Source organism: Aulonocara stuartgranti, assembly GCF_965226115.1.
Source record: "Aulonocara stuartgranti genome assembly, chromosome: 15".
Taxonomy (NCBI): Eukaryota; Metazoa; Chordata; class Actinopteri; order Cichliformes; family Cichlidae; genus Aulonocara; species Aulonocara stuartgranti.
The window spans coordinates 9,925,784-9,953,596 of NC_138951.1; the positions used below are offsets into that span (position 1 = coordinate 9,925,784).

At 39.8% G+C, this 27,813-nt stretch overlaps 1 protein-coding gene across 8 annotated transcripts; it reads right to left on the minus strand.

Annotated features, from left to right (window-relative positions):
- Window positions 1-261: 261 nt before the first annotated feature.
- ncoa7b (nuclear receptor coactivator 7b) lies at window positions 262-26,255 on the minus strand. 8 transcript variants are annotated; one of them, XM_082504848.1, is made up of 17 exons: window positions 26,162-26,255; window positions 20,365-20,539; window positions 15,145-15,290; window positions 11,519-11,589; window positions 11,239-11,346; window positions 10,846-10,944; window positions 6,812-6,937; window positions 6,297-6,481; window positions 5,635-5,789; window positions 4,333-4,896; window positions 4,077-4,248; window positions 3,770-3,917; window positions 3,501-3,626; window positions 3,231-3,383; window positions 2,303-2,398; window positions 2,129-2,202; window positions 262-1,999 (listed from the first exon to the last, which is right to left on the minus strand). In XM_082504848.1, the coding sequence occupies exons 2-17, from the start codon at window positions 20,400-20,402 to the stop codon at window positions 1,864-1,866; spliced, it is 2,397 nt and encodes a 798-aa protein (XP_082360974.1). In that variant the 5' UTR covers window positions 20,403-20,539; window positions 26,162-26,255; the 3' UTR covers window positions 262-1,863. The 8 variants fall into 8 exon arrangements, with proteins under 8 accessions (XP_082360974.1, XP_082360975.1, XP_082360973.1 ...); XM_082504849.1 differs by lacking the exon at window positions 26,162-26,255 and adding an exon at window positions 22,951-23,072; XM_082504847.1 differs by lacking the exon at window positions 26,162-26,255 and adding an exon at window positions 22,525-22,611.
- Between the last annotated feature and the right edge of the window lie 1,558 nt (window positions 26,256-27,813).

The following is a 27,813-nucleotide window of genomic DNA, read 5'->3' on the forward strand; positions in this document are numbered from 1 at the left end:
TTTAACACAATGTAAATTATGACTGACTTCCAAAAAAGCTGCTTCTGACCTACCAAAATAATTGAGAATTCTTAAACTGCAATCCAAAAAGGTACGACTAAAACAATTGTGGTTAATATTGTGTTTTAATACATAGTGTGTGATTAGGATGAGAATGAGTCTAAAACATGACACAAGCTTGAAAAGCTCCAAGTGTTTCATCTTCTTTAATAATCACTGATTGTTGAAGAGGTGGAAGATATAAACCACACACTGCCAATATTTTATTTGTATATATTTAACATTTAATTTTAAATGTAGTTGCAGTGACAACACAATAAATAGATCATGATATCACAGAACACAGCAGTTTTGGATTCACAAGAAATAATACTTCACAGCTACAACACTGAACAGCCGACGACAACCAAGCTCAATTCAACATGAAGCGCTAACCAGCGTTATAGTGACTAGTACGGCAGGGATCGTTGTCAGTGGTGTCAGATGTTTGCAGTATTGCATATTCATGCACTACAAGCCTGTGTCAGATACAGAGGGCGCAAATGGACATTTTCACCCTGTGTTAGTAGATCTGATTGTTTAGTTAGTGGCATATCAATGTGCATTGAAAAAAAAAAAAGTGTATCCCTTTCCCATCCCTTTTTAAGGAGGCTGGACTCCCTCCTGTAGTGACATTCAGTAACAATTTTACATTGTAGAAAAGCTTCAGGGTACAACACAGCACGGGCCATCAATTTATCCTGCAGTGCAAAGTGACATCATGTTAAACTTCTACAGGCTGCAAGTCTCTGAACAACACAGACCACAAATAAGAGTCTACATTACTCATTTAGAGGCAGGAATTCAATACTGGCAAAAGTCAACAGAGAGAGAGAGAGAGAGAAAAAAAAAAGGAAAAATAAAGCAAACATTCTTTGTAAAAACAGAATGCAAAAATATATTTATAAAATAAGACGAGCGCACGACAAATATGAAATTATTTAATTAAACAGAACATATTTGGTCACTGCAAGTGTTTCCTGGCTCCGTCAGCGGTTTTTGGACTGGACACAGGGAATGCCAACATTGTGCGCAGTTGTGAGGAATTCACTCATTTCACATGAACAAACTCAAAATAAAAAGATAAAGACAGCGTTCACAAGATGTCCTTCACAGAAAGTGAACTCTTTCACTGTAAACAATTCCAGCCAAACTGAATTTGATGGCGAGTGATTTGAACATTTGAAAAAAAAAAAAGCAAAAAAAAAGCCACTAAGTATTTTCAGTACACACATCTGTACATTCCCCAAAATACAAATTATATTAACAATTATTTATTAACAAATAGACACGTGGTATTGTCGGACTCCTTTTTCTTTCACGCAGACTTAAAAATCAGCTCTTATAGGGATCACCTCAATAGTATCGTCAGCAGATTGGCTTCTTTAGCCCTCACAGCAACATGGGTCAAAACAAACAAAGAGAAAAAGACAAAAAGCAGCTATCCTCACCTTCAATCTCTCCTCACAAGCTTATGGTGGTAAGGCAGTCTGCATGCTGGGGGAAGCTGGAGGCTTTGTCTGATGTCTAAGGCAGCCAATGAACCAAGAGCAAAAAACATTTTCTTACATCTTCACCTCTGAACGGACGGTGACCCAGACAAACTCGCCAGCCTACCTGCTGAATACACTCACTTCAAAAACAGGCTACAGAAGACACAGCGCGGCCGGCGGTCAACATGGCTCCACGAGGGGCTTCTGAACTTCATTCACATAACATTTAGCGTCATTTGTGGGTAGCTAGGTTTGCCTCCAAGTGGTGCATAATAGAAATGGGTGATGTTAAAGGTTTTAGGGAGAGTGAATGTAGTTTGAGAAGATGGGTTTACTCGAAGGTCCAGACCTCCAGACTGTGGATGTTAAAGTCCTGCTGGGAGGACAGTGGCTGGTTGTTAAAGGTGGCACATTTGGTGGTGGTCCCTCGGTACAGCTCGGCGTCCAGCCACAGACCCAGCTGACCACTGCAGAGGAAGGCAGTGCTGATTACTGACAACTATCAAACCCTCTACTGTCTCTACTCTTCTGTCCCAAGGATTTAGATTATTGAGACAACTTGATGCTTGAATTGAAACTAAGGTAGCTGTACATACCCTCCTCCTCCCATCTGCAGTGAATCGGTATTGCCTTTCACAAAGTAGGAATTCTCCCCTGTCCAGCGGTACACCTGAAAGCAAGTAGCAAAGCAGCACAGTCGCTACTGAGATCTTTTTAGTGATTAAGGGTGAACTAACCAGAGTGAGCTTGTGAACTGATTGGACGCAAACCTTGATTTCAGGACAGAAGCTGTAGAGGAAGGTCTCTCCTGTGCCATAGCAGTGCTCGCTCACTCTGAAAGGATGAGTTGAAAATGCCCCAAAGATCTGTGACAAGAGTCAGATTAGATTTGAAATCAAGTTTCCTTACGACTAATAATCACACAGATTCCACTCTCTCAGGCCATAGCATAAATCAAATTAGTACATTTGAAATTAGTCTTAACCCACAAAAATCAAACGCTTCGAAAAGCAGAGCAGACGAGCTTCATGGAGAAATTTGGTGCATCGCAATAGCACAAATCATTCACAAGGTACTGCGGTCTGAATGCAGACAGAAAAACCAGCTCCGCCTAGATTTTTCCCATGTGTGCTTCTCATTATTATAACTCCTCAAGCATTTTGGGCAAAAGAGAAAATTCAAATGGTTCCTGAAAGATGAGAATTATTTTGCAATTTTACACCCAAAGTTATAAAATAACTCCAGGTGGCCTGCGTAAAGTGTTAAACCATATAAGAAGATAGGCAAAGTCTGGAAAGTAACAGAGTGATGCAGTAATGCCTTAAAACTGCACTCTTTATATTGGCCAGCAGGGGGCCCCTTGTTTCAAAATGAAGTGGAAGTGAAAACTATGACCTCATCAAACACTCTTCTGCTGACTTTATAGACTCAGTAGCTCTAAACCATATGAGTATGCAGTGTCCACTGGTTTGGTTTTAAAACGCTAAGATGATGTGACTGTCACTGTCAGCTTGAGGGTTAACAGATATGAATCTATACAGGCAATAAAACACAAGCCAACAACACTGTGCTTAGGAGTCAAACCATCTGAAGTTACTCACCTCCCGATGTCTCATATTCTGTTCACCTAATGCTGATGTCACGTTCCTAAAGCTCACAGTTATTTAAACACTTCACATCTATGATGACTATGTCTACCTGGTTATCCATGTCTTTGATGGCCAGCAGCACAGGACTGTCAACATCTGCAAGGTTCCTATACAGAGTCTTCAGACTGGTCCCATGTTTCTCTGTGCTGTAGGCCAGTCTCCATGGATAGCCCTGCACACGGGCAGGCAAACGACAGGCCAGCTGGGGAAACGTACACACCATTAGCCCTGAAAAACTGAATTTCCTTAAATTCCTTTCACCAAGTGAGATGTTAAAGTGTTCAGAAAGCAGCCGCATGTCTGGATATTTGAAGATTACCTTCTCAATGTGTGTATCCTGCAGCAGATCACTTGTATCAATGAGCATGGGGAGTGCATCCATAGAGAAGTCTACATCGATACTGCCAAAACTCTGCCTACGTTTAGCCTCATCAAGGGTGATAATCTAGCGCACAAGTACAGAAACAGAACAGAAATGATTGCAAGACAAAGGTGCTTTTAAAATGCTGAAAAAGGCAAAACACCACTGTAGTGTTAGCTTGAAAAAGAAAATAGATGAGGTGAGGTGAGCTGGAGGCCCGAGCATACCTCCCAGCTGCAAGATGCAGGGTCGCTGAAGAAATTATCAATCATGTCCAGCTCATCCTTCTCCACCACAACGAAGCCCTGCTCTCGAGCCTCCTTCCCGTACACGTCTGGGGACCACTGAACGAAGAAGGCATACAGATCGTCCACCCTACCGCAGACACACACACACACACGAAATCAGGAGACTGCCGACTAGTGTAGCCGCAAATATACCATTAGTAAACCAATGCCCCTTCAACACAGCTTACATCAGTTATTTTTGCAGCATTTAACTGGCACTAGGATTATATAAAACATTTAAATATACCTTTCCTGTGGCACAGCAAACCAATATTCTGGCTGCTTTTCCCGGCCCCCGAATGAGTGGGCGGGGCTAGAGGTCATGCAGGTGGCAAAGGACTTCCGCATTGGCTTCCCAACTTTGAAGCAGAGGAACATTGGTGGGTTTTTGCTCTTCTCCTCTGATGAGAAAAGCATGTCTGCAAGGTATGGAGAAAATAAAGAGTTTAGCTATTTCATGCTGAAACTTTATTTTAGTCCCATCGAAGTCTGAAATCTTGTACCTTCTATTGGAGCTTGCATTCTCTTCAGTAGCCAGGATTTCATCTCCAACTCATAGGTTTTCTTCTGCCTCTCCTCCTCACTGAGTTCGTCCTCCTCTGCTGGTCTGTCTGGGCCAGACGTCTCATCAACCTCTGAAGCCTGCTTCAGACTTTGCCTCCTGATTTGGTCCACTGGTGCACTTGTTATTTTATCATCAACACCGTTTAGCAGCTTTTCAGTTCCTTCACAGTTTGCGTCTTTGGTTTCAGTTACCATCTGGTTTGTAGGTTTATTATGCAAGTCACCCTGTTTTTCAGCCTCTGAGGAGGACTGTATCGACTCTCCATCCTCGATGGAGGTGTTCTGAGCAACACCTTCGTCTTCCTCATCATCCAGCTTCCCTTGAGTTTGGTTCTTATGGTCTCCCTGGCCTGGACTCTGTCCTAGGAGTTCATGTTGGTGTCTGTCGAGTGTTCTGCAGGATGTCCCCTCTGCCTCGTCTGTGCTCCCGTTGACAGTTGGCTCCAGCTCGGTAAAGCCTTCATCTGATGGAGACTTCTCTGTCTGTTCGCCCACTGTACTCACTGTTATCAAAAGAGGTTTTGATTAAATTTAGCATATGTCAGAAATCAGTGTCAAATGCCCCAACTACAACCCCCCTCCTTATACTTCAACATTAGTAAAGCAGTACGGGTAGTAAAATCCTTAATTTCTTGATTAGAAAATATCTAAAAAAAAGCAATCACATGGTAGAGGCTCAGTTCACATAGACATATAGACACTCTCTTGGGTTTACGGCAAATGAAAAAAGAAAGTATCCAATGAGCAGCGGTTCTCTGGGTGAAAATGAAAATGTCTTGAGGAGAATGGCCACGCATCTTTGAAGTCAGGAGCTACAGCAGCAGAAGACCACACCTGGTGCTACTCCTGTCAGCTAAAAAGAGACAAACAAGCTCAGCAAAAGACTGGAGACTAATTAGACCAGGCAACATTTTTCCAATCCCAATTTCTTTTGCATGGCAGGGTCAGAATTTGGTGTAATCAATACGATACCGTGAATCCATCCTGCCTTGTGTCAACAGTTTAGGATGATGCTGGTGGTGTGGGGAATTTTGTATTTTTTTCCCCCCACACTTTGAGCCTTTTAATGTCAACTGAGCATCGTTGAAAATAAATTAATATTTGGTCTCAGGTTTGGATTTCAAGATTCGCAAGCTGCCTTTCATTAATGGGCTAGCTAACGAAAAGTAGCTTGTGTTAACCATAAAAGCAGACAAAAAAGCAACCACAAGTGGACCACAAACACAAACTTCATATCCTACCAGTTTCAGAAAGGGTTGATTCAATGTCATCCAGAACTATTGGTTGTTTGGGATTCAGAGCTTCATAGCGACTGAAGGGGTTTAGTTCCTGCTCTGATGGCAGCTGTTCCCACTCTCCGGGCCTGTACACAGGACACAGATCCTGGGGTAGGTCTCTGTGAGTTCACGGTGTGGCACCACACACACCGCAATTAAGAATGAGGAAAAAAACAAACAAACAAACAAACAAACAGAATTGCGGGGGGGAAAAAAAAAAAGAAAAAAAAAGAAATGGGAAAACAAAAGAAAAAAGAAAAATGCCCAACAGAAATTAATGTGGTATACAACTTAAAAGTAGTAAATGTGATGTGAAACAGCAACTTAAAGCTTAAACAGAACAAAAAAGGTGAAAATGGGAAAGTAAAAAGTCTGATCTTGCACTGGAGAGAGTTTTGATTAACAGCTATGGAGGAAAGAGTGAAACAAAGCTAAGATGACAATCTCAGGAGCATGTTAGGAAACACGTTGAAAAGCTTGAAGGGCTCGTAATATCTTAGTTTGCAGTTTATTTCTCATAAAACAGAAACGGGAAGGAGGAACAAAAAAGGAGGAATAAGAATCGAGTTGAGAGGAACGGTTAGCGAAGGAGGAAATGTGGCAAGTGACACGGAGAGAGGTCTTACGATGGCAGAGCGTCCTTGAGCTTCATGCGCGACACGTCGTCGTACAGCGCTACAGAGACGACCTCCCCCATTGGGCAGATGAGGCCGTATTCCTCACAGCCGTGCTCGATCACCAGGGGGTCCGACTTGTGCGGATCAAACATGATATTGTTGGGCGTCACAATTAACACGCCTCCAACAACACCCTGGAAAAATCAAAATGCACAAAGAGGCAGCAAGATGGTGACAATTTGATCAAAGACAAAACTAAATATTGATGTTTCCAATTGCATTTTACTTTATATAGTAACCATCTGTATATAGTGTAGTATTTTGTCTTGTTTTGTACACCATTGTTTTCTACTACATCTTTAATTCCCCTTTTTTTACTGTTCCTTGTGCTGCTGTAACAAGGAAATTTCCCCCAGTGTGGAATTATAAAAAATTAAAATAAGTCTAACTTCATACATGAGATGCAATAATTCACCAGTTTGGACATTTCTGCTTGTTAACCCAGTATGAATTTTCCTTCTTACCATGCCATCAGTGAAGTACTTGCAGCTCATTTTTATGAATTTGACCGTTAATGGACTCTCGTCCTCAGAGCTTGGGGAGAGCTCGCGGCGAAGGGCCGTTGCTGACCTACAGTTTGGAACGCCATACTGAAAGATGTTGAAAGGCAGAGATCAGAGAGATTAATGTTGTGCTTTTATTTAGTACGGCTTGTTTCAAAGGTACAAACATAAGGATATACTGTACATAAGTAAAGAACACAATCTTTGAATTTGAGTCTGATACCAGACATCCATCTGGCTTGGGCTTATTTTAAAGGAATTTTTATGAAGATTTTAAATAAGCATGCACCTGCCAGAAAATTTAGGGTCAAGGGACGGGAGAACCCTTGGTTTTCATCGGAATTATCAGAGTCCATCCATCAGCGCAATGTGGCATGGGCAAAAGCTAGGAACAATGATTCCCTGACTGACTGGTTAGACTTTAGGAAATTAAGAAACAAATGCACGACACTTATCAAGAAGGCTAAGTCAGAATACTATTTATCTGTTACTACAGAAAACCTCAATAACCCTCAGAAATTTTGGAAAGTAATTAAGTCCTTATCTATAAATAAAATATCACAGGCTCTTCCAAAATTCATTTTAAAAGATTCTGTCCCAGTTTATGACAGAACTGAGGTCTTAAATAGCTTTAACAAGCACTTCGTAGCTACTGGTTTTTTATTTAACTCTGTTGGATCAGCCCCCATGACTCCCTGTACAGAACCCCAAACATATTTTGGGGAGCTTTTTGATTTTTCTCCTTTTTCTGTCCAGGAAGTGCATAAAGCTCTTAAAGCCTTAGATCACAGGAAACCCCCAGGGCCAGACTTAATAGAGCCCTATTTTCTGAAAATAGCAGCTGATTACATTGCACAACCTCTTATGATCCTTTTTAATCTTTCAATCCAAACTAAAGAAATTCCACTTGTTTGGAAGTCTGCTTTTGTTACGCCAATATTAAAAGGAGGCAACCCAGCCATTCTGACTAATTACAGGCCAATATCAAACTTGTGTGTCTTGGCAAAAGTCCTTGAGTCTCTCGTCAGTGAGCAATTAAAAGAGTTCTTGTACTCTAATGAAGTTCTCTCAAAAATGCAATCTGGGTTTAGAAAACAGCATAGTGCTGTTACGGCTGCCAAAAAAGTGATAAATGACATACTTGTTGCTCTGGATAAAAAACAGCACTGCGCTTCTCTCTTTATCGACCTGTCAAAAGCTTTCGACACTGTGGATCACGTCATTTTGAAGCATAGGCTTCTTTCTTTGGGGCTGTCTAGACATGCTGTCTCCTGGTTCACTAACTATTTGAGTGACAGGACTCAATGCATTAAATGTGAAAATCTGTGCTCAGAACTTTTGAATATTCACACTGGGGTGCCACAGGGTTCAATTTTAGGACCTCTGTTGTTCATCATGTATATAAATGATTTGGGACAAAATGTGTCAAATGCTAGTATGCATTTTTATGCTGATGACACAGTTATTTATTCCTTTGGCTCAAACCTTGAAAAGGCAATAGAATCTTTGCAGAAAGCTTTTGATGTGGTTCAGCACACACTTCTGGAGCTGAAATTGGTTCTTAATGCTGAAAAGACAAAGCTAATGTTGTTTTCAAACATGAAGAGATTTCCTCAAACTGTCCCTTTGGTGTCCACTCTTGAGGGAAACCTCATAGAAGTGGTGCATACGTATAAATATCTTGGCTTTTTAATTGATGATTCTCTGACCTTTAAATCTCACATAGACAATCTTGTGAAAAAACTCAAACTAAAATTGGGATTTTTCTTTCGAAACAAATTTTGCTTTTCTTTTGAGACAAAAAAGCGTCTTGTAAATGCCACATTTTTATCTGTTTTAGATTATGGTGATCTGCTGTACATGAATGCTTCCGCCTAGTGTCTTCATAAGATTGACTCAGTATATCATGCCTCTTTACGGTTTATTACAAACTGTAGGGCTTTGACCCATTGTTGTGATCTGTATGCTCGAGTGGGATGGCCTTCGTTGTCCTCCAGGAGGTTTGATCACTGGTGCATCTTTATTTACAAGGCCCTGCTTGGACAAATGCCCACCTATATTTGCGATCTGCTCACATGGAGGAGTACTGTTTCTTATAGCCTGCGTTCAAGCGATCTTCTTCTGCTCAATGTTCCATTTGCCAGAACTGAACTGGGAAAGAGGGCTTTTTCTTATGCTGCCCCTTTTACATGGAACATGATGCAAAAAGACTGGAAGATAGCAGATCTTATTTCATTAAATGCTTTTAAGTCCAAATTGAGAGAGCCAGAGAAAAATGTTTTTTAAAATGTAATTGTTACTTATAATCATGTATGTAACTTTGTAATTTTAACATGTTGTCGCCTCTTGGCCAGGACTCCCTTGGAAAAGAGGTTTTTAATCTCAATGGGACTTTTCCTGGTAAAATAAAGGTTAATAATAAAATAATAACACAGTTTGTACAATTCTAATGAGTCAATATTTGGTGTGACCACCTTTTTTCACCAACCGGCCTCAAATCAGTCTGACTAGGTGACCAGACCCCCAAATGTTACTCAGCACTGGATCCCTGCAGGGCTGTGTTCTCAGCCTCCTACTTTACGCCCAGTACACATCAGACTGCACATCAATCCACCCAACCAACCTCATTGTCAAGCATGCCAATGACGTTGGGCTGATCCCTAAAGGAGATCAGAGATCAGAGATACAGGGCGGAGATAGAGAACTTGTCCCGCTGGTGTTTAGAAAATAATGTGAAGCTGAGCGTCCTTAAGACAAAAGAATTCATAATGAAGTATAGGTGGGATCTGTCTTTGCCTTCAGGTTTCTCAAGGTTTTCTGGGCACTCACATCTCCACCAACCTCACCTGGACCCACAACACCAACGTCTTGGTAAAGACTGCACTTCCATGTCCTGAGGAAACATAACTTGGACCAGAAGCTGCTGCTGGTCTTCTACCACTCCTCAATAACTCTGCCCCCCAAAATTATTGACTTCCCTTCATCTGCTGTTGATAGTGTTTTAGGCCTGTCACTTTTTGTCCTCCACTTGTCCATTTTTCCTCAAATCTCACACTGCACACCATGCTGAGATATGGTAAGCTTTCTGCTAACAGCTCTTTGGGAGTCACCTTGTTGTTACAAAGTTACTATCTTTATACCTTTAAAACTGATTCAACCAAGGAAATCAGAACAAATTACATGTTTTTGCACTAGACTGCTAGTAACAAAGTGCCTAAAGATATAACTTTGCTAAGTTCTCTTGTGTGTAGACAACACTGGTTAAGCACTTGAGGTAGGTGCCTTTTTATGCTTGAATGATGTACAGGTCGCAGACTTAAGAGGCTTAAAAAAGCAAAAACAAAAACATTCATCTGAATGGTCAGGTATAAGTGTCTGAACTGCAATAGGGTGAAAAAGCAGCTTGGAAAAAAAAAAAAAGCAGCTTGAAAACTTCTTGATAACTTGAAAGACTTTAGAAAGGACTTTCTTATTAAGAAAGTCTGTATTATAAATTGCTGTATGACAGATGTACTGCAAATACAAATACGCATTCTTGTGCAAAGTTTACTATGGTGTTGCTTTTCATTGCTGATTTTTACACCTCGCACTACTGCCGACCCAGTGATATTGTCTTTACTGTTATTAATTAAGGGTAAACAGGGTTACACTGACTTCTTGGAAGCAAAATATAAAGTGGAGCAGCTCAAGACTTATGCACAAGACTGTAATTCAAGAATTACCTCAAGTATAACTAATTTAAGCAAATGTAGTTCTAAATACACATCTTACAGTGCATTTTAAGCACATGCTACCAAAACCTTCAAATACCCTTTAACAATCTTTTTGTCCTTGAATGGCCACAATACGGGTAAAGGTTCTATAATTTGGAATACTTATCTCGGGGTGTATGGTATGTCACATGATAGAGGCTAAATTAGCTTTTTTGGTTCATGCCGAAGTCCTGTGTATGATCACAGTACTCCAAGTAATATAATGAATGTTATTTGACTTACTTGTGATGACTTCTCTGACACGTTTTTAGCGATGGGATCAGAGGAAGTCGGAGATTTGAGTTCAGTTTCTGACTGAGTCACATCAGGGACAAACAGTTTCTGTAGTAATAACAGATAACCAATAGTTAGATGATCAGTAATGAACAGGGGAAAAAAGCAGCATGACATAATAAATGGGCTAAACTTCTATATCTGCTTTTAACCTTCAGTGATCATTTTCATTTCCATCAAACGATGAAGATTCTTTTCATTCCTAGTCCACATCAGTGTAGCCGATATCGCCGCCCTACCCCTTTCAAGATATGCGTTTTCAAAGTGTTCCTTTGTGGAAATTAGTGGAAAACCCGCTCTAACACATTATCCAGCTGATGCTTAGTGTCACAGCTTTCTCACCTGCCCGGGGTAGACACTGCGAGAAAACAGCTTGTTCAGCTGGACCAGTTTATTTGGGGTGATGTTGAACTTGAGTGCGATGCTGTTGAGGGAATCATCACGTCCCACCTGTAACACAAATCATCTCCTCTGTAAAAATGTGAGACATTTTAAATGCAAACAGCTCAAAATGCTACACAACGGAAATTTTCTATCTCTTCCCTTGCAAGTCTACAGCACCTTACTTAAAAGGAAAAAAAACAACAACAACAACAACAACAAAAAAAATGATGTTACTCACAACGAACTCCACTGTCCCCGGCGGCCTTGTCTTTTCCATTTTTGCCTTGTTGGTAACTTTACAGCCATCATCTGACAGAACAGAACAGAAAGAGGACTGTAGACTAAGGACGACTGTAAAATAACAGTATGATTAGGAAAAAACTTCTTATAAGAGCTATATAAATGGGTTATATAGGTCTTATAAATGGGTTAATTGTGTTAATAAAGAAAAAAAGCAATGTTTCAGGGGTTGGGGTTAGAAAAAGGAAAAAAAAAAGAAAAGAAAAGGGGGGGGGGGGGGGGGGGGAGGACCCTCTAAAAAGCCTTTAGTTGTCTGACTGTGATTCAGTACCAGCTGCTCATCTCCTATCATTATCCAGCCTCAAAACACTACAAACACAGAAGTGGTTATTGTATATACACACACACATAATCTGACCCTTGTAGCAGAGAAGGTCCACAGTCAGCAGTTTCTTCCTGCCGGGAAAGCACAGGCTATTAGTGCTCCACTCCCTGACTGCCTCATTATACTGCCGCCCCCGCCATGGATACAGAGGGCATGAGTAAGCATTAGCTGGCCAGACTCCAGCTGCGTCTGCTTCTTTTTACTGTACAGAGCATCAAAGAAAAGGCCGCTGTCACTTTATTCACCGAGCCTGTACCAGGCTGTGACTGATATTATACTGTGCAGGACTTTTAGTCAATGGGACTTAACAGTTTGTTTGTGTGTATTTCTTGCCCTTTACACTAAAGAATACCACATTTGCACTATGTATTATAATAGAAATGGCTTTTTACAGCTGGCTGACCCACTGAACTTGTGACAGGAGTTATCACTGCTCTTTCACAGCCAAAGAAACCCAGCAAAACATGCTAGCATGACACGCACTGCCCATAATGGTTGCAATGGTCACTTTTTGTTTTGCAGGTCATAATGGGTTTCTACACAAGACAATGTTGGCCCACAGGATGTCTTGTAATAAAATCTGTAGTGTACACACTTATTAAATATTGTTTTATTTGGTTAAAATAATATTAACAACCGCAACTTTTTGACTGGCATATTTTAAAAGCCACACCAACGACAATTCAACTGAGTCATTTTAATGACTCAATAATAATTTAATAAGAAGCTTACCTCGACCATGCAAAAAGTTTGATGCCCATTAAATTTAGGGGGGGAAAGACAGCCTTAAATCACCCCTCTTTCAATATTGCTTCCAAACAGCCAGACCTCATAATCTTTTCAGTGGGCTTGAACAATAGTTTTTTCAGGCTTTCTGAAGGTCTTTCAGTTTTTCTTCAGATACTTCTTGCTTTTTCTATTCGTTTTCACTCCTGTCCTTGCACTTGACCAATTTGAGAGGATTTTTTTTAATCTTTTAAACTTGGCAATGATCTTTGGATTATTTAAGCATAAAACGACACCTAACTCATGGAATGAACCATTGTTGTGCCTACACATAGAAGACAAATTAAAGAACCAGTTTTAAATTTTATCTTAGGCACTCTGTTTCTAACAGCCTGTTGCAAAAACAATTTGGTTCTATTTCTTTACTTGAATCTACAGTTGATACATCTACTGTTTACTGAAGCCTCATCAGAGCCTCGGTGCAAGGGTCGTTTCTGTACCCGACTGAAAATCAGTGACAGGTCTTACAGAACGACTTATAAATTTAAAATTTTGGGTTTAAAATCTTTTTCAGTGTGATACTGATCCTAAACACACTTTTATTGCAGTAAAAGCATACCTGAAAATTAAATCATACAATGGATCACAGTCAGTCATGGACTGGCCTCCTGAGAGCCTGGACCTTAAGATTACCCAGCAAAATATAAAGAAATGATGGGTGGCACAATATTGTTGATCAATAATGACATTTTTCCAAGAGTAGCGTCAAATCTTAGTACTAAATGACATTGTGAATACAGAGTACTGAATATCATCTTTAACGGTATACTAGAACAGGATAAGGGTTATGCAACTTCCCGTTTAAAACTGCTGAGGTTGTTTTACCACAGAGGATCCTCAGATATTAATCAGTGTATATTGCAAGTGTAAAACAACTCTAGTTAAAAATAAATAAATCTTTTTTTAAAAATAAGTTCAGAAAGCTGCTGGAAAAATGCAATTCAAATTATGATTAGTAAAAGCAAGGGAAAGTTTAACTTCCTCCGTATAAGATTTTGTTATTCAACTGTAAAGCTGACATGCAAGGTTAGTTTTATTTGCATTTTCAATTCTTTACCCTCAAAAGATCACATCTGTGCCACAAAGCCTTCTGTCAGCCAAAGGGCTACCATTTGTTTTACAGACTTCCACAAATCTGATTTACAAGTCACACAACATGTTTTTTTTTCTTTTTTCCTGTTTGTACAGCACTAAGGTCAACCTGTGTTGTTTTTAAATGCGCTTATAAATAAATTTACACCGATTCTGATGAAGGGCATTAGATGATAAACATTACTGAGAAAGGCCATTATATACCAAGTGCATTGCAAAAAACAAACAAACCCAAAAACCCACACAAAATTACGAATTTTTCAGATTTGCACTTGTAGTGTGATGCACATACACAATGAACATGTTGCGTTTGCACCGTAGAAAAATATAAATAAAATCAATCGAGTTGACATCAAGCCACGATGAGCTGGTCCTAATGTCTCTAAAGAAAGGGAAGAAACTGAAATTTTGGGTTTATCTAATTGTCATGGCAGGGCACAGCTGAGTTAAAGCAGTGTCACGGCTGCTTTCGTACATATTTCAGGATGTCAGTGGGGCAGTTTGAGTGTTGCTGGCAGAGTTGGGAACATATCTGAGGAGGCAGAGAAATCATTTCAGAGAGCCGACTGACCTGAAGCAGAGTCTAGCTGTGTGCCTGAGGTAAAACAGTATTATTTTATCATTTCCATATCACTGTATAATCATTCTCTGTGTGTGTTTTGAGCCATGAGTGCACTTGCTGTCAGGTGCATCTGTCTGGTCAGATCTGTTTGGTATAATTTGTGCTTGGTTTAAAAAAAACAAAACAAAAAGCGCTGCAAATTCCTCCACCGAAATGACGTGGCCCTCATGAACAGCTGCAAGAGAGTCCGAAAAATATTTTTAACGCATGAAATATTCACAGATTGTACGTGTTCAGTGCGTAAAGGGCTTAAGATCAGCAATCTTATTCTCCCAAACAGAACTAACCCAAGAAGAGATGTGCACACAGCCTGCACAGTCTTTATGTTAAATTATTCAGTCTTTATGTTATCAGAGGGTAACTAAAATGCTATGTTCCAACTCCATATTTGTATTCGTGGACTCCTCATCTTTTACTGTATCGGTGCCATCTGAGCCCATTCATATTCCGAAACTATTAACTCTTCTCCCTTTAAGCCAACTTTCATCTGATTGGCCAGGATTTGGCCAGCAGGTGGGTGAGGCTTCTGCGTTCACAAGATGCCGATATTAAGGATGCCTCTTTAGAGCTTTTGCGTTACATGGATTACTTGCGTATACAATGACCTTCTCATTTGAAATGTTTGCCTTGTTTGACATGACCATCCACCATTTTCAACAGGAAAAGCAGCCACTTAGATTTAGGGTATATTCCAACATTCAGAGAAGCAACTTTGAAATGTGTGTTGTCACCATCTTACCTAGCTTTCCTGTCGCTCTCTGTAGCTCTGCCTTTTTGTTGGCGTCACTGTCATTTGGAATGTCGGGACAGGAGATGATTTCCGGATTCTGTTCATTCACAGTCTTCTCCGATTGGCTCCCCCTGAGCTGTTTCCGCCTCTTCAGCCTGATGAGATGCCCCGGGGGGTAGATCAAGTAGAAACATGGTGAATTTAAATCCTACAGTTAAAACCATGTCCATAACTTAAAGTATTCTGCTAGCTTGCAGAGGAAATAATAAATTAAACCCTTCAGAACTTCTGCTTCAGATATCAGGTTTACTGAATAATCTAGAATAGCTCCAGAATAATGTGTAATGACCAGGGAGCCCACACTTCTTTTCTAGCATCGACAATGCAGCAGACTTTAACTGTTAATTCCTTCTGTCAGAGGTGCTGCAATAAGTTTTTAATAATGAGCAGCAACTTTTCTCTCCATTTACTTTGCTGCTTCAGCTGTTTTGTGACGCTGCCTTTTCTCCCTCTTTAATCATTAATAGGGAAGGGAATCAAGTACACCGCCTCCAGATTGTGTTGGGGTGCATTACAGGGGGCCACTGCAGTGCAGTGAAATCACAGGTTAGCTGTACACTTAAGGATTATGCTGGCTCTCAGAGGCGTGCTGAGAGCTTAAGTACTTTAAGAAAAGACAGCACCAAACTGATTCGTCACAAGCATTGAGGGAGAGTGGTTAGGCTGCTCTGCACAATCTGGGCAAACGAGAAAAAGCAAAAGGCTCGACTTAAGTGTTCAAGTGCTTTAATGGAAAGGAAGGATTGGGTCGATAAGTCAGCAGCCAGACAGAGCTCAGGCGCACATCTGCTCGCGGACTTAAGAATCTGCTGATGCATTTCTCAACAGCACGCCATCTGTTTCACTCAGGGGCATTTCTCAGTGCTCTCCATCACAGCCTTCATCTTTACATCATCTTCATCTCCTCTTTAACCCTTCTTATCTCCCTCTTGAGTTTCTAAACAGTGACTGCTTCCTACCATAATAAAAAGAAAATTAAACACAAAACAGACCCCAGGATGTTTTAAAGTTATTAATGAGAATGGACAAATTATGGTTTATTGTATAGTATAAGCAATGAAGATAATGAACATCCAAACAAATGCTAAATGATTTAAAGCAGCAATGTGAAACATAAAGCCCGAGGGCCAGAATTGGCACAGCAAAGACTCCAATCCGGCTCACTCAAACACATGAAAGAGGGCATGAACAACAACAACAGCCCTTGCATAACACAGACACACAATTACTAATAATATTAATTTTCATATCCCTTAAACATGCGGCAAATACAGCTTCAGTCTATGGATCTGGCCCAGTGTGGACACAGCCAGTCTATATGTTAGCTTGTTGAAAACCTTGAGCTCTGCTCTACTTTTTTTTTTTTTTTTTTTAGGGCATTCAGGAATTATTTTGTTTTGTATCCAGAGCAGCAATGAAACCTTCCAGACAGCAGAAGGCCTCCTTCTATTGATCAAACTTCATAACACTTTTTGTATAGGTTAATGCAAATTAAAATGCTTCAAGTGAGACAGTCTGAAACAAAGATGCATGAGGAAAAACTACTAGTGCAAATACACCACCTTTTTTTAAAAAAAAAGAAAAAAGCCACAAAGCAGTTTATAGTGTAAAGGAAAATATGGTCATCAGTGTGTGGATTTTCTCAAAAAGCAATTAAAGTCTGACTGGTAAGAATAAAGTAACAGTTACTTTAGTAACATAAGTTGATATGAGCCTCTTTGTGTGACTATTTATGCACAGTTGTGCCATATTCTTTCATATATCTATACCAGACCTTGTGATATTTAACAAGACTAATAATACCTTTGATGGAACTTTTGCAGATATTAAAGTTCTCCCACCTTCATATCCTCATAATGCCTCAATTCAATTTATTTTGGATTGCTTGGAAACAAAACTGTGAAGTGCCACATTACGAAGGCAGGCCTGGATTTACGTTCCATTCCACCAGCATTTTAATTTACTGATCTTCATTTCCAATCTGACATTTGTACCGTGGCTGGTTAATACTGTCCCTGTGCACCTCACATTGACCTTTGCTCTATTTGTCAGGAAGCGAGGTGGCACAAAGCAGCCGAAGAGATACGCATTACAGGAGTGGCTGTGTTAGATGATAACGCTTATTTTTGTTCTACTTTCTGTACAAACAGGCACCAGTGCTACTGCACAGTGTCTCTGCATGAGCAGTTTGAAGCCTGCAACCCCCATTAACATCTAATATGCTGTCTACCTAATAATTAGAGGCTGCCTGGATTGTGATGACAGTCATTTTTCTCCATAATATAATATTTCCAACATAACCTAATCATATGGGGGGAAAAAGAAAAAGAAATACAGACATGACAAATGGCTGGATCGCACTAGACTGTCTGTGTAGTCTTAGTGAGTAACGTGAGCCATAAGAAGGAATTAAGCTCACTAAGCTATAAAGCATGACCTCAGATACACAAGATTAAACAGTTTTTATATTTTACTGTATATCCAATGACAGAAGCATTTAATTGTTTTACCTTCCATATGCATTAGTTTACATGTTTGTAAGGGTTTTTAAAAAAGAAAAGAAAAAACAAGGTTTATATTTTTTCTACACTATGATAAGACTGTTTTGTAGAACAGGTTAGACAAGGCAGAATAAGAGCAGTATTGTGCAGCGAGGGTTTTCCAGCAGCAAGTGAGCCTCAGTGCACAAGCAGTACACCCCCAAAATAATGTTTACCCATCTTAAATCAGCCATGCAGTTCGATGACACACCTCATTTGTTCCGACATCCACGAAAGCAGGTGTTGACAATAGGGCTGCCACAAACGATTATTTTGATAGTCGACTAGTCACCGATTATTTATGCGATTAGTCGACTAATCAGATCATCATCCACTGGACGTAAAACTACAGCTTATTGCACCAGCAGCATCTGCTCTTATATAACTATCATTAGCTTACAGCTTTAAGCTTTTAAGGTGCTAACTAAAAATAAAGACAAGATGATAGTTTATTCAATTTTAATGAAATTTGCAGATTGTTTCGGTGAAGTTTAATAAACTCCTTGCTATCTAAAATATAACAGGACACCGGAGTATATTCTCCAGCATCTCACACTTCTGATAATCAGCTGTCTGCTTGACGTTTATTCAGCTGTGTAAAAACTATAACTTTAATCTCAGCCAAACCGATTTACTCAGGAACAAATAAAATACTAAAAAAAAGCCAAACAATAACATTTTTAATTTATCTAAGTGACTCATATATATTTAACCTGAGTCGCGAAAGATGGCGGTGGGTTTGAAAACAATTTGCCGGGAGTCCGGTGTTCTCACGGCGCTAGTGACCTAGCCCCCGGCTAGCTATCGAGCTAGTGGGTAACAGACATCTCCGAAAACGTCGGAGCGCTTTTGAAAATATGTGGTGTCCTGATAAACTGAGCAGATATTTGAGGTTTACACAGCTACATTCTCGCCTGAAAATATGTTAAACGTTTATTTTGTGACCCAGAAAGAATAATAAGAGTAATATTAAAACTAACTAGCTACCGCCATTGTTGGAAACTAAGCTGGGCCGCGCTATGAATTCTGGGACACAGCTGCTTCTTCTTCTTCGGGGTTTAACGGCAGCTGGCATCCTTGTACATGCTGTGCTGCCATCTTCTGTTTCAGTCCGTTATTACACTCTTAAATCCTGCTATTATTCCTGCGTCTTTTGCGATCTTACAAAGCTTCAAACGACACGTCGACTATTAAATCAGTCGTCGACGATTTTTAATGGTCGACGTAATCGTGACTAGTCGACAAATCGTGGCAGCCCTAGTTGACAACCTGCAGATTTCTTGTCACTTTATACACCGCAACTGCGGTAAGCCTCTTTCCACACATTTCCTCATATCATGTTTCACACGGTGTCAAAAATCTGTTACTAAAGTTGACACTGCGTCAGCAGGCCACGACCCCACGTGTGATGCACGACTGCCATTTATATTAAATAATAAATAAATTCTAAAAGAAATAAATCAGTAGCTGCTTCAGATCAACTTATATCCTTGTAAAGTTTGAGAACCACTAGTTTATCCTCACAAGAAAAAAAAGAAAAAAAAAAGCATCACATGATAGCTTGTATAGCTAACTCCACAACATAATTAAAATGCCTTTCATTGCTGTGTTTACACTGAAATAGAGGAGCACAGTGATTTGTAGTGATAGATGGCATCATGTTAGAGAGACGGCTGGGTTGGAGGAGTGCATCATAGCAAAAAAACATTTATTTTTTAAAAATATTGTTTGACTCAGGTACTCTGCGATATCAAGGAACACATACAATACCCTAACATGATCACCTCTGGGGTGCCTTTCTGGCTATGAGCAGCTGCTTCTCAAACTTTCCAATCATGCAAAAGCCGGCTTTAAAGGAGGGTGGTCTCAAAGAAAGTAGTAACTGCACCAAAGCCCAGTATGAGATAAATAAGGGTTATATTGACATATGAATCATGCAGAGCTACCCTGGGAGAATCTTAGAATAAAAACCGTGCAGCTGGAAATCAGAGTTACATTATCTTTATTGGATTTCTATGACTGAACTGAACCATTAAAAATTTCCAAGAGCACCAGCTTGTGCCTTCTTCACAGCACAGTACATACCAGCTGAGCAAGGTTCATTACTCCAGCAAGGGCACAGGTGTCTACAATCAATCAACCATGCTAAGCCACAGCTTTAAACCCAGGCCACAGAGTAGACCGTGGCACTAGTTTATTCAGTGTGTGAAGGGACATCTCACGATCACATGCCTTCCAAAAGACAACCTCGACAATAAAACAAAGAGGAAAAATAAAGATATTAGTTAAGTTACATTAAATGCACAAAGAGGGGATTAAAGAAACTATTTTCTCATTAAGATTTTTCACAGATTTGAAAGTTTCCAACACCTTCAACCTATCATTCTCGCGTAAAGATTTTCATAGCTTCTGTTCCCTGAGCCTTTAAACACAAAGGGATGGGTGTGCTTCTTTGTAGTGATTAACTATGGGTAAATCATTATTGTTCAGCAAAAAAACATTACATAATTACATCGACTCATTGAGCACCAAACATGGTGATTCACAACAAATGAGAGGCCGATTTTAGGAGGTAAAAAATAAATGCAAATCTTAAGATGACAGCTGCATAAAAACTAGAGTCCCTTACCTGGCAAAATATCCAGGCTTCCTGTCTCTCTTTTCCATCAGGCCAGGGTGCTAAATCTGCATGTATTTACGTGCATCCATACAAACAACCACCTTCTTACATCCGTACGCAGTGTGTGTATCCAAGCGCGGAGACACAAGGCTGGGAAGATCACCTCTCACACGTCTTTCTTGTCCTGCAGAGTGAAGAAGAAACCGGATTAATCTCTTCATTCAGCAACGCTCAGTGCACTGCAAGAGCCCAATAACCGATCGCGAAGCCCCATCAGCTTAAGTGGATGGCGATGAAAGCATCCCATAATAGGCATGTCAGCTCAGTCAGCTGACAATAACCCGAAGAGGGTGGAAAATGGAGCGCTCGGCTACAAAACACAATCACACCTGCATCTGGTTAACGGAAACACTGTAAACGGTTGTTTTACTACTTAATATAAAGTCTATTCTCAGCAGCTGATGTAAAGAGTCAAAGCATTATGGTTGTATCAAGTTACCGGCTAGCTTCAACGCCGTGGAGTTAAATAAAAGCGAAACTAATATTTGTAGTATGTAGCACAGTTTAGCGGGTTTACGTATAGCAGTTCATCCACGTGTAGCCTAAAGGCGTTACATAACAGGTGAGAGGCTAACCACTGAGGGAAAGCTCAATCCGAAGCAACGTTACGATCCCATTTAGCCACATTCTCAGTTTTTAGCAGCCTGCATGATTTGAAATCCTCCATAAATGGTTCCGTAAAAAGAGGCTTTCGGCCTCTTTTTACAGTGCAACAACGAGAAAAGATATCCCTGATGTGCTTAAACCAAACAAACAAACGCGGGAGAAGTGAAAGGTGCTCCAGCTGACAAGACAGCTGATGCTAACGATGCTAGTTAGCCACTTTGTTTACAAGACAATAGCAACCTGGTGGTGAGAATAAGAATATATTTGTCGTTCATTAAGCAAATTCGCTTTCTTAAAATAGCGCATACCTGTTCATGCATCCAGATAAACCTCTCACGCCAAGCACGGATTTGCAACGACGCCTCGAAACGCTTATATTTGACATAAAAACAGGTACCTAAAATTTCCCACATACCTTGTATGCATCCTCCCACTTACAACGCCCTCTTGTGTCGCGTGCGCGGTAAAGCTTAGACTTAGAGAGACTTGGAGTAGTGATGGGATTTCCGGCTCTTTTTAGAGATCCGGCTCTTTCGGTTCGACTCACTAAAAAGAGCCGGCTCTTTCGGCTCCGAACCGGCTCTTCAGGTTGTTTTGTTGCTTTAATTTATTTATTATTAACAATAATATAAAATTATGCACAAAAGGAATTACTAACATAAAAACAAGTGGTTTTATTTATATATGTTTATATATAAATATATGCGGTGGCCCCTAGAGACAAAACACGTACAAACTCCAAAACACATTTCTAGCATGAACTGAACTTCCAAAGCAGAGCTACTAGATCACTTAAATTACACAATTGAAAGCATGTGTGTATTGTTTGTGTATTTATACACAGGCACTCATATATATATTCAAATAATTTAAAAAAAAGTTCATTTACCTGTTATTACCACACACCAAATCCGGTCGTTGGTACTTGCTGGTTTGTGTAGCCACAAGATAACAAAGGCTCAACACTGCGCCCAGCATCCTGGAGCACTTCTGTTGTCTTTTGTACGTGTTTTGAGTTTTTATGTGCTTCTGAGTTTTTATATGCTTCTGAGTTTTTACGTGCTTCGGAGTTTGTACGTGTTTTTACGTGTTTTGGAGTTTTTACGTGTTTTGGAGTTTGTACGTGTTTTTACGTGTTTTGGAGTTTGTACATGCTTCAGAGTTCGTACGTGATTTGAAGTTTGTATGTGCTTTGTCTCTAGGGGCCACCGTAAATATACTTTTATTTATTCACTCCACATAAAATGTAATAAATAAATCATATAATACAAAAATCAACTATTCACATTTCAAGTTTTAACTATTTAAATTTTCAGCTTTTTCCTTTCACAAATTTAAAGTGAAAAGAACACAAAACACTGCAAACCACAACACAATTAAATATAAATTATAATATGAAAACTAAAAGAACATGCATATTCTCTGTCATATGGACCTGCATGAATAAACTTTCTCAATCCTTTATCATCTGCAACTGAAAATAGTTGTGGATGATTACTATACCTTTCTAATGTTGTTGTCCCTGCCTCTCTTTCTCTCTCTCTGGCTCTGTTCCTGTGCTACTGAGTGTAACTACCGCCCCTCCCCCCTCTGCCCAGCGTAAAGCACAAGCCTCGCGTGCAGAGTGAAGCGGAAAAAAAGTGCGAGAGAGAGGCTGAGAGAAAGAAAAAAAAAAAAACCCACGTGACGGCTCGCGATAAGGAGCCGGCTCGCGTCGTTCACGTCAAAGGGTCGGCTCTAAGAGCCATTTCGTTCGCGAACGACCCATCACTAACTTGGAGCTTTTTATTGTCATTGTGCGGTTTCTTGCACAGCGAAATTGGGTAGCTGGACCACAAAGGTGCAAAAGTAAAGAAAAGAAAACAATATACAACCAGTGGAAAACATAAAAAACAATATATATGTATACATATAGCACAGACAGCTCACCTCCAATTGGCTCTTGGTAAGTTGTGTTAGCAATATTTAACTAGGCTGGAGACTAGGTTGTCTGTCCGTATATTATCATAACTTTACCTCGAATCATGATACCGTGTTGACGACAAAAGGTACAGACCTTCAGCCATTGCTATCTCTCCCTGGTGGTCTAGTGGTTAGGATTCGGCGCTCTCACCGCCGCGGCCCGGGTTCGATTCCCGGTCAGGGAACAGATGCTTTTCGTTTTCTCTAAAGAAAACTTAACGTTCCAGTATAATTTGTTTCGTGTATTGGTTACACAGATAATGTAATCTTTCTTTATAATATACATGGAAAGGGGATCCTTCTCTTGTTAGAGCAAAAATACTTTCACAGACGTCTCTAATGCCTGTAATTGCACGAGATGTACATTTTATTTTGCCACCCACTAGAAACTGTGCCACTAGGTGGCGACACTTCACAATAAATGGCACAAGTCTTCAAAAGTAGGAAAATGGCAGCTATATGGTATCATATTATAAAAATTCTTACAGACTAAAACAATGTCTTCCCTAAGGTTTAATTTGTCTTCATTTTACATCAAAGTCACTATCAATGTTCAAGGTGTCTTCAACCTATATTAATTTCTCAGACATATTGGTATTTGATTCAACGTACATTTGGTTTTAAACTTAATTGCTTTGTTTCCTGCCATTCCCACAATAAAGCTTTTGCCAAGTTAAACCCAACCTGTCTGAGTTATTAGTGAGCAATGAGACAGAGATAACGTTTGCTTGTAGTCCCAGAGAGCCCTCTAAGGTGGGACCCCAGCGAGAAGGCCCTCATGATTGGACGGCCTGTGAGTTGACCAGTTCCTGCCTGGCTGTGTATCTTGGCAGTTATTTTGACAGGCGCTATCATTGTGAGAGACGAGATAAGTTGTCTTAGGGATCGCCATGGCGCCTGTGTGTCCCTCCTCCGGCCTGTTCAGCCTCTCATCAACCCACTCATCTACTTCCACCCCCTCCTCTTCTCAGAAGCAAAGGATTGTGGGGGGTGGAGGGGAGCAGGATTTGTGTTGGCAGGGACCCTGTGGCTCTGGGTATCATCGTCCCCTTGCAGGGCCATCAAAAGCTTCTTGTGACTCAGATATAGTACAGCTCAAAATATTGCCCACCATCTGCGTATACACTGTCTATGAATGAGGCTTTCTGATTGGAATCTTTCTCTTAATTTTCCTACTTTTTAAATGATGGATTAACATCTATGTCTCTTGTTTTCTCTCTTTTTCTTTCCTGATGTCGAATCAAAAGAGAGAAAGGAAGCAAAATGGAAGAAGACTCACAAGCATACTGTCAGAATTTTAAGCACTAAAAAAGCCAAGGATGTCCAGAAGTAAACTTTTGACTCTTTACAGAGTAATGTTTTCAAGATGTGCTTCACAGACAGAGCTATAATACAAGTCTAATTCTGTCCATACAGTCATATAAGATCTGTACAGTAGACAGGTAGTTTCATTTCAGCCTCTGATATTAGAATTTTTACGGTACTCTTACATCAGAGTCAGCAAACAGCTTGGTATTATTACAGTGTGTGCTTTCTTAAAGTTAAAATTACTTTAAAGTTACACACACATACATACAAAAATACACAATCTCTGAGGATGGGCACATTGTTAGGGCATGGTATATGTTAAGGTTCATGTGTGTGGGGTTAAAATGAAACAGATTTGTTGTGCACTGTTTTACAAAGTCAGAGAAAACAAAGATAATATCTTGCTTCTATCTTTTCAAACAGTTGTAGGCACAAAGGTCGGAACCAGCGCAGGCCTTGGAGCGATTTTGAATCATTTTGCTTGGACGTCACACTTCTAGCTTAGACTACAGCCGCTGATAATGTCAAGTACGGCATAGCATCAAGAAGACACAAAACCTAAACACTGGGAAAAGGATATGTCACACAAATGATAACTGATGGAGATGTGTGTGGCGTGTAATATAATGATCTTAAGTGTGTAAAAAAAATGTGAATTTTTATCTTGAAGTTTATGGGAAGATGTAAGAATGCTGACATTGTTGTACCATAAACCAATTAGCTGTTAGTTAGGAAGCTAAAAAAAATGCTGTGTAAGTATAATTTAGGGTCCCCTATACAAGCAGCTAACAGCTTTGACAGATTTACATGAGGCTGACACAAAAAATGCTCAGAATGAGGAAGATATCATGACTTTTCTTTCAAGAGTCTGCTGAAACAAAGCTCATGAATGTGACAGTTTTTGCTTTATTCAAAAATTTGAGTTAGCTATTTCAAAACTTTCAGTTACTGACTTAGTATCCAGTTACAGCTGAAGAAGTTACAAATTTAAGATCCATATCTAAAAAATGTAACTTAGTTTCTACTGAGTAAGTTTAAATTTTGGAATGTGCAACTGAAAAATTTGCATTATTAAATTCTAATTTCAAGGTATGCAACCTGAAATTTCAACATAAAATGTCAGGATGTGTAACTCTAAATTTTGAGTTATTTCGAGGTACATAACTTGAAATTCTGACTTCTTGGCTGAGTATCTTGGAATTTCCTGTTACGTCTAAGTCTAAATTTAGAGATATGTAATTTAAAATTTTTTGAGTTATTATATTGCAATTTTTAAATATATTTTATGTAGATTAATTAATATTTTGTCCCATTATCTGCTAAGTTTAAAAGTTACCTAGCCAAATTATTACTGAAGCTAATGTTTGCCAGACCTGTTAGCAGTGAGGATGTTGATTTAAAGGCAAGCAAACAGTAGCAAACACATGTTACCAACAGCCTAGTGGTTAAAAAAGTACTAAAGCCACCTTTTAAATGAAATTATTCTGTTTGTAATTGTAATTATGAAGCTAGTACCTATGTGGCTTGTCAGCTTAGCTTAGCATAATTACTCATTCTTCCAGCTAGCTATACAAGCTCAGGTTTAAGCACAGCAGGATACACAGACAAACTGCTTATTTTACAATTAGTCTTTAAGATAATTTAAGTTTTACTGCAACAATTAATAGACTTTAGCAGATACTTTTGTATTTTGACTTGGTTATCTCTAGGAAGTGGTAACACATTGGTAATGCATTTATAATCAATGGTACAAGCCAGTGTTAGGCGGGGTAATCTATAGACTGATAGAGCTGAAATATTATAATTAAAATAATAATGATAACATTGTATGAGTCATTGCAAGTTGTTTAGATGTAATTGAGGCACTCACCACTCCTTTGGTGGTCTAGGACAGTCCAGAGTGATTGAAAGACCACCTATAGGCTACTATGAGGTTAATGACCCCTCACACAGACAAACACACACATGCAGCCTCTGCTTGCACACATACTAGCCACCAACAAAGTCCAGTAAGCAAAGACAAAGAGGAGAATGCGGGTGATGGAGATATGGCTTAAAACCGCACTATACTGTATACCATCCAGTGCCACTACACCTACTGTCAATCTGCCAAGTCAGCTGAGGCTCTGCAGCCATGACCTTCGACCCGGGAACTGAACAGCAGGGGAAAGGTTATCAAAGCTGGGGTCTTGGTTCTTAAAGCTAGCCATCCAGACAGCACAGGAGCTACACCTTTAATACGGTGCAGACAGTGCCTGAAACTTTAAGGAAAGATGGGAGCAAAACAGAATATTACCCCTTCCAGTCACACATACATACACACTCTCTCTATCATCAGAGTTCTCGATCATGTGACCGTGGCAGGGGAGCAAACAGTGCATGGTTGTTTACTCTGCTTATCAGTGGTGTTGTAACAACTAGAGGAACACACAGGTTGACCTCAGCACTTGCGCACACACGCAAACAAATGCAAGGAACCTTACCTTGGGCAAATGAAAAAACAAACAAAAAAAGCTCTGAAAACTGAAATTGTGAATTTTACAAATTATTTAGGATTTTTAATAACCTTCCTTGACATACTGTTAGTTGTGGGAGCAGCTGTCTGTGTTCTAACACATAGTGAAACCACAATAATGAGCAGAGATCATGGACTATTAGCTAGCATTACTAATAAATCTCCTTAACTCTCCTCTGATCTCATCTGCCATAAAAAGAGGCTCGTCCTGCACAGTAACGATCAGTATCTGGAAGAAAAATTGCTGTCTCTGCTCAGCTTATAGGTATAAAACTATGAGCCCCAGTAAACACCGGCCAATAAATAACAGCTATAAATTCCTATATGAGTTATGACCAAGTCTGCCCATTTGTGACTGTGCGATAAGTCAAGTTTTCATGTACGGCAAAGGTAATATTCCTTTGAGAGGCAAAAAAAGATATAAGGTAACATGAGCTATGCGTAGCCTTTTGATGTGTGTGTTCTCCTGTGTGTGTATGTCATACATGCACTCCCACTCTCACACTCAGACTCTGGTTAGTCCGAGCCAGCGCCACATCAGTCCATCATCGCAGATATGGCCTGTGGTTAGATAGCAGGTCTGGCGGCGCACAAGACATTTTGTCCACTCTGTCATGTTTACTTATAATGATAAGCTTTGATGGATTTCTCAAAAACTATAGACGCCTCGACGCACATGCACAAACCGTCTAATTCACACATGCAGGCCTGAGAACGCGCTGACCAAAAAGTAAAAGCTGCATTTGACAAGTCACTCTCAAGGCATCAGTGTAAAACTCCAAGCATTAATGAGAAAAGCAAATAAAAAAAATACTTTGTAGGCAACAAAAACAAGACAAACACAGTGAATCATAAAGATTGCAAAAACTTTGTAATTGCTCTCTTTTTCACATCAGTCTGGGAATAAAAAGATTTGTTTGAATAGCTAATGAATAAGTGTTTTTTAAATGATTTAACACTGAGGAGACAGTTAAAGTTTTGTGGGCATAAGGCCATCAAGCTGTCAA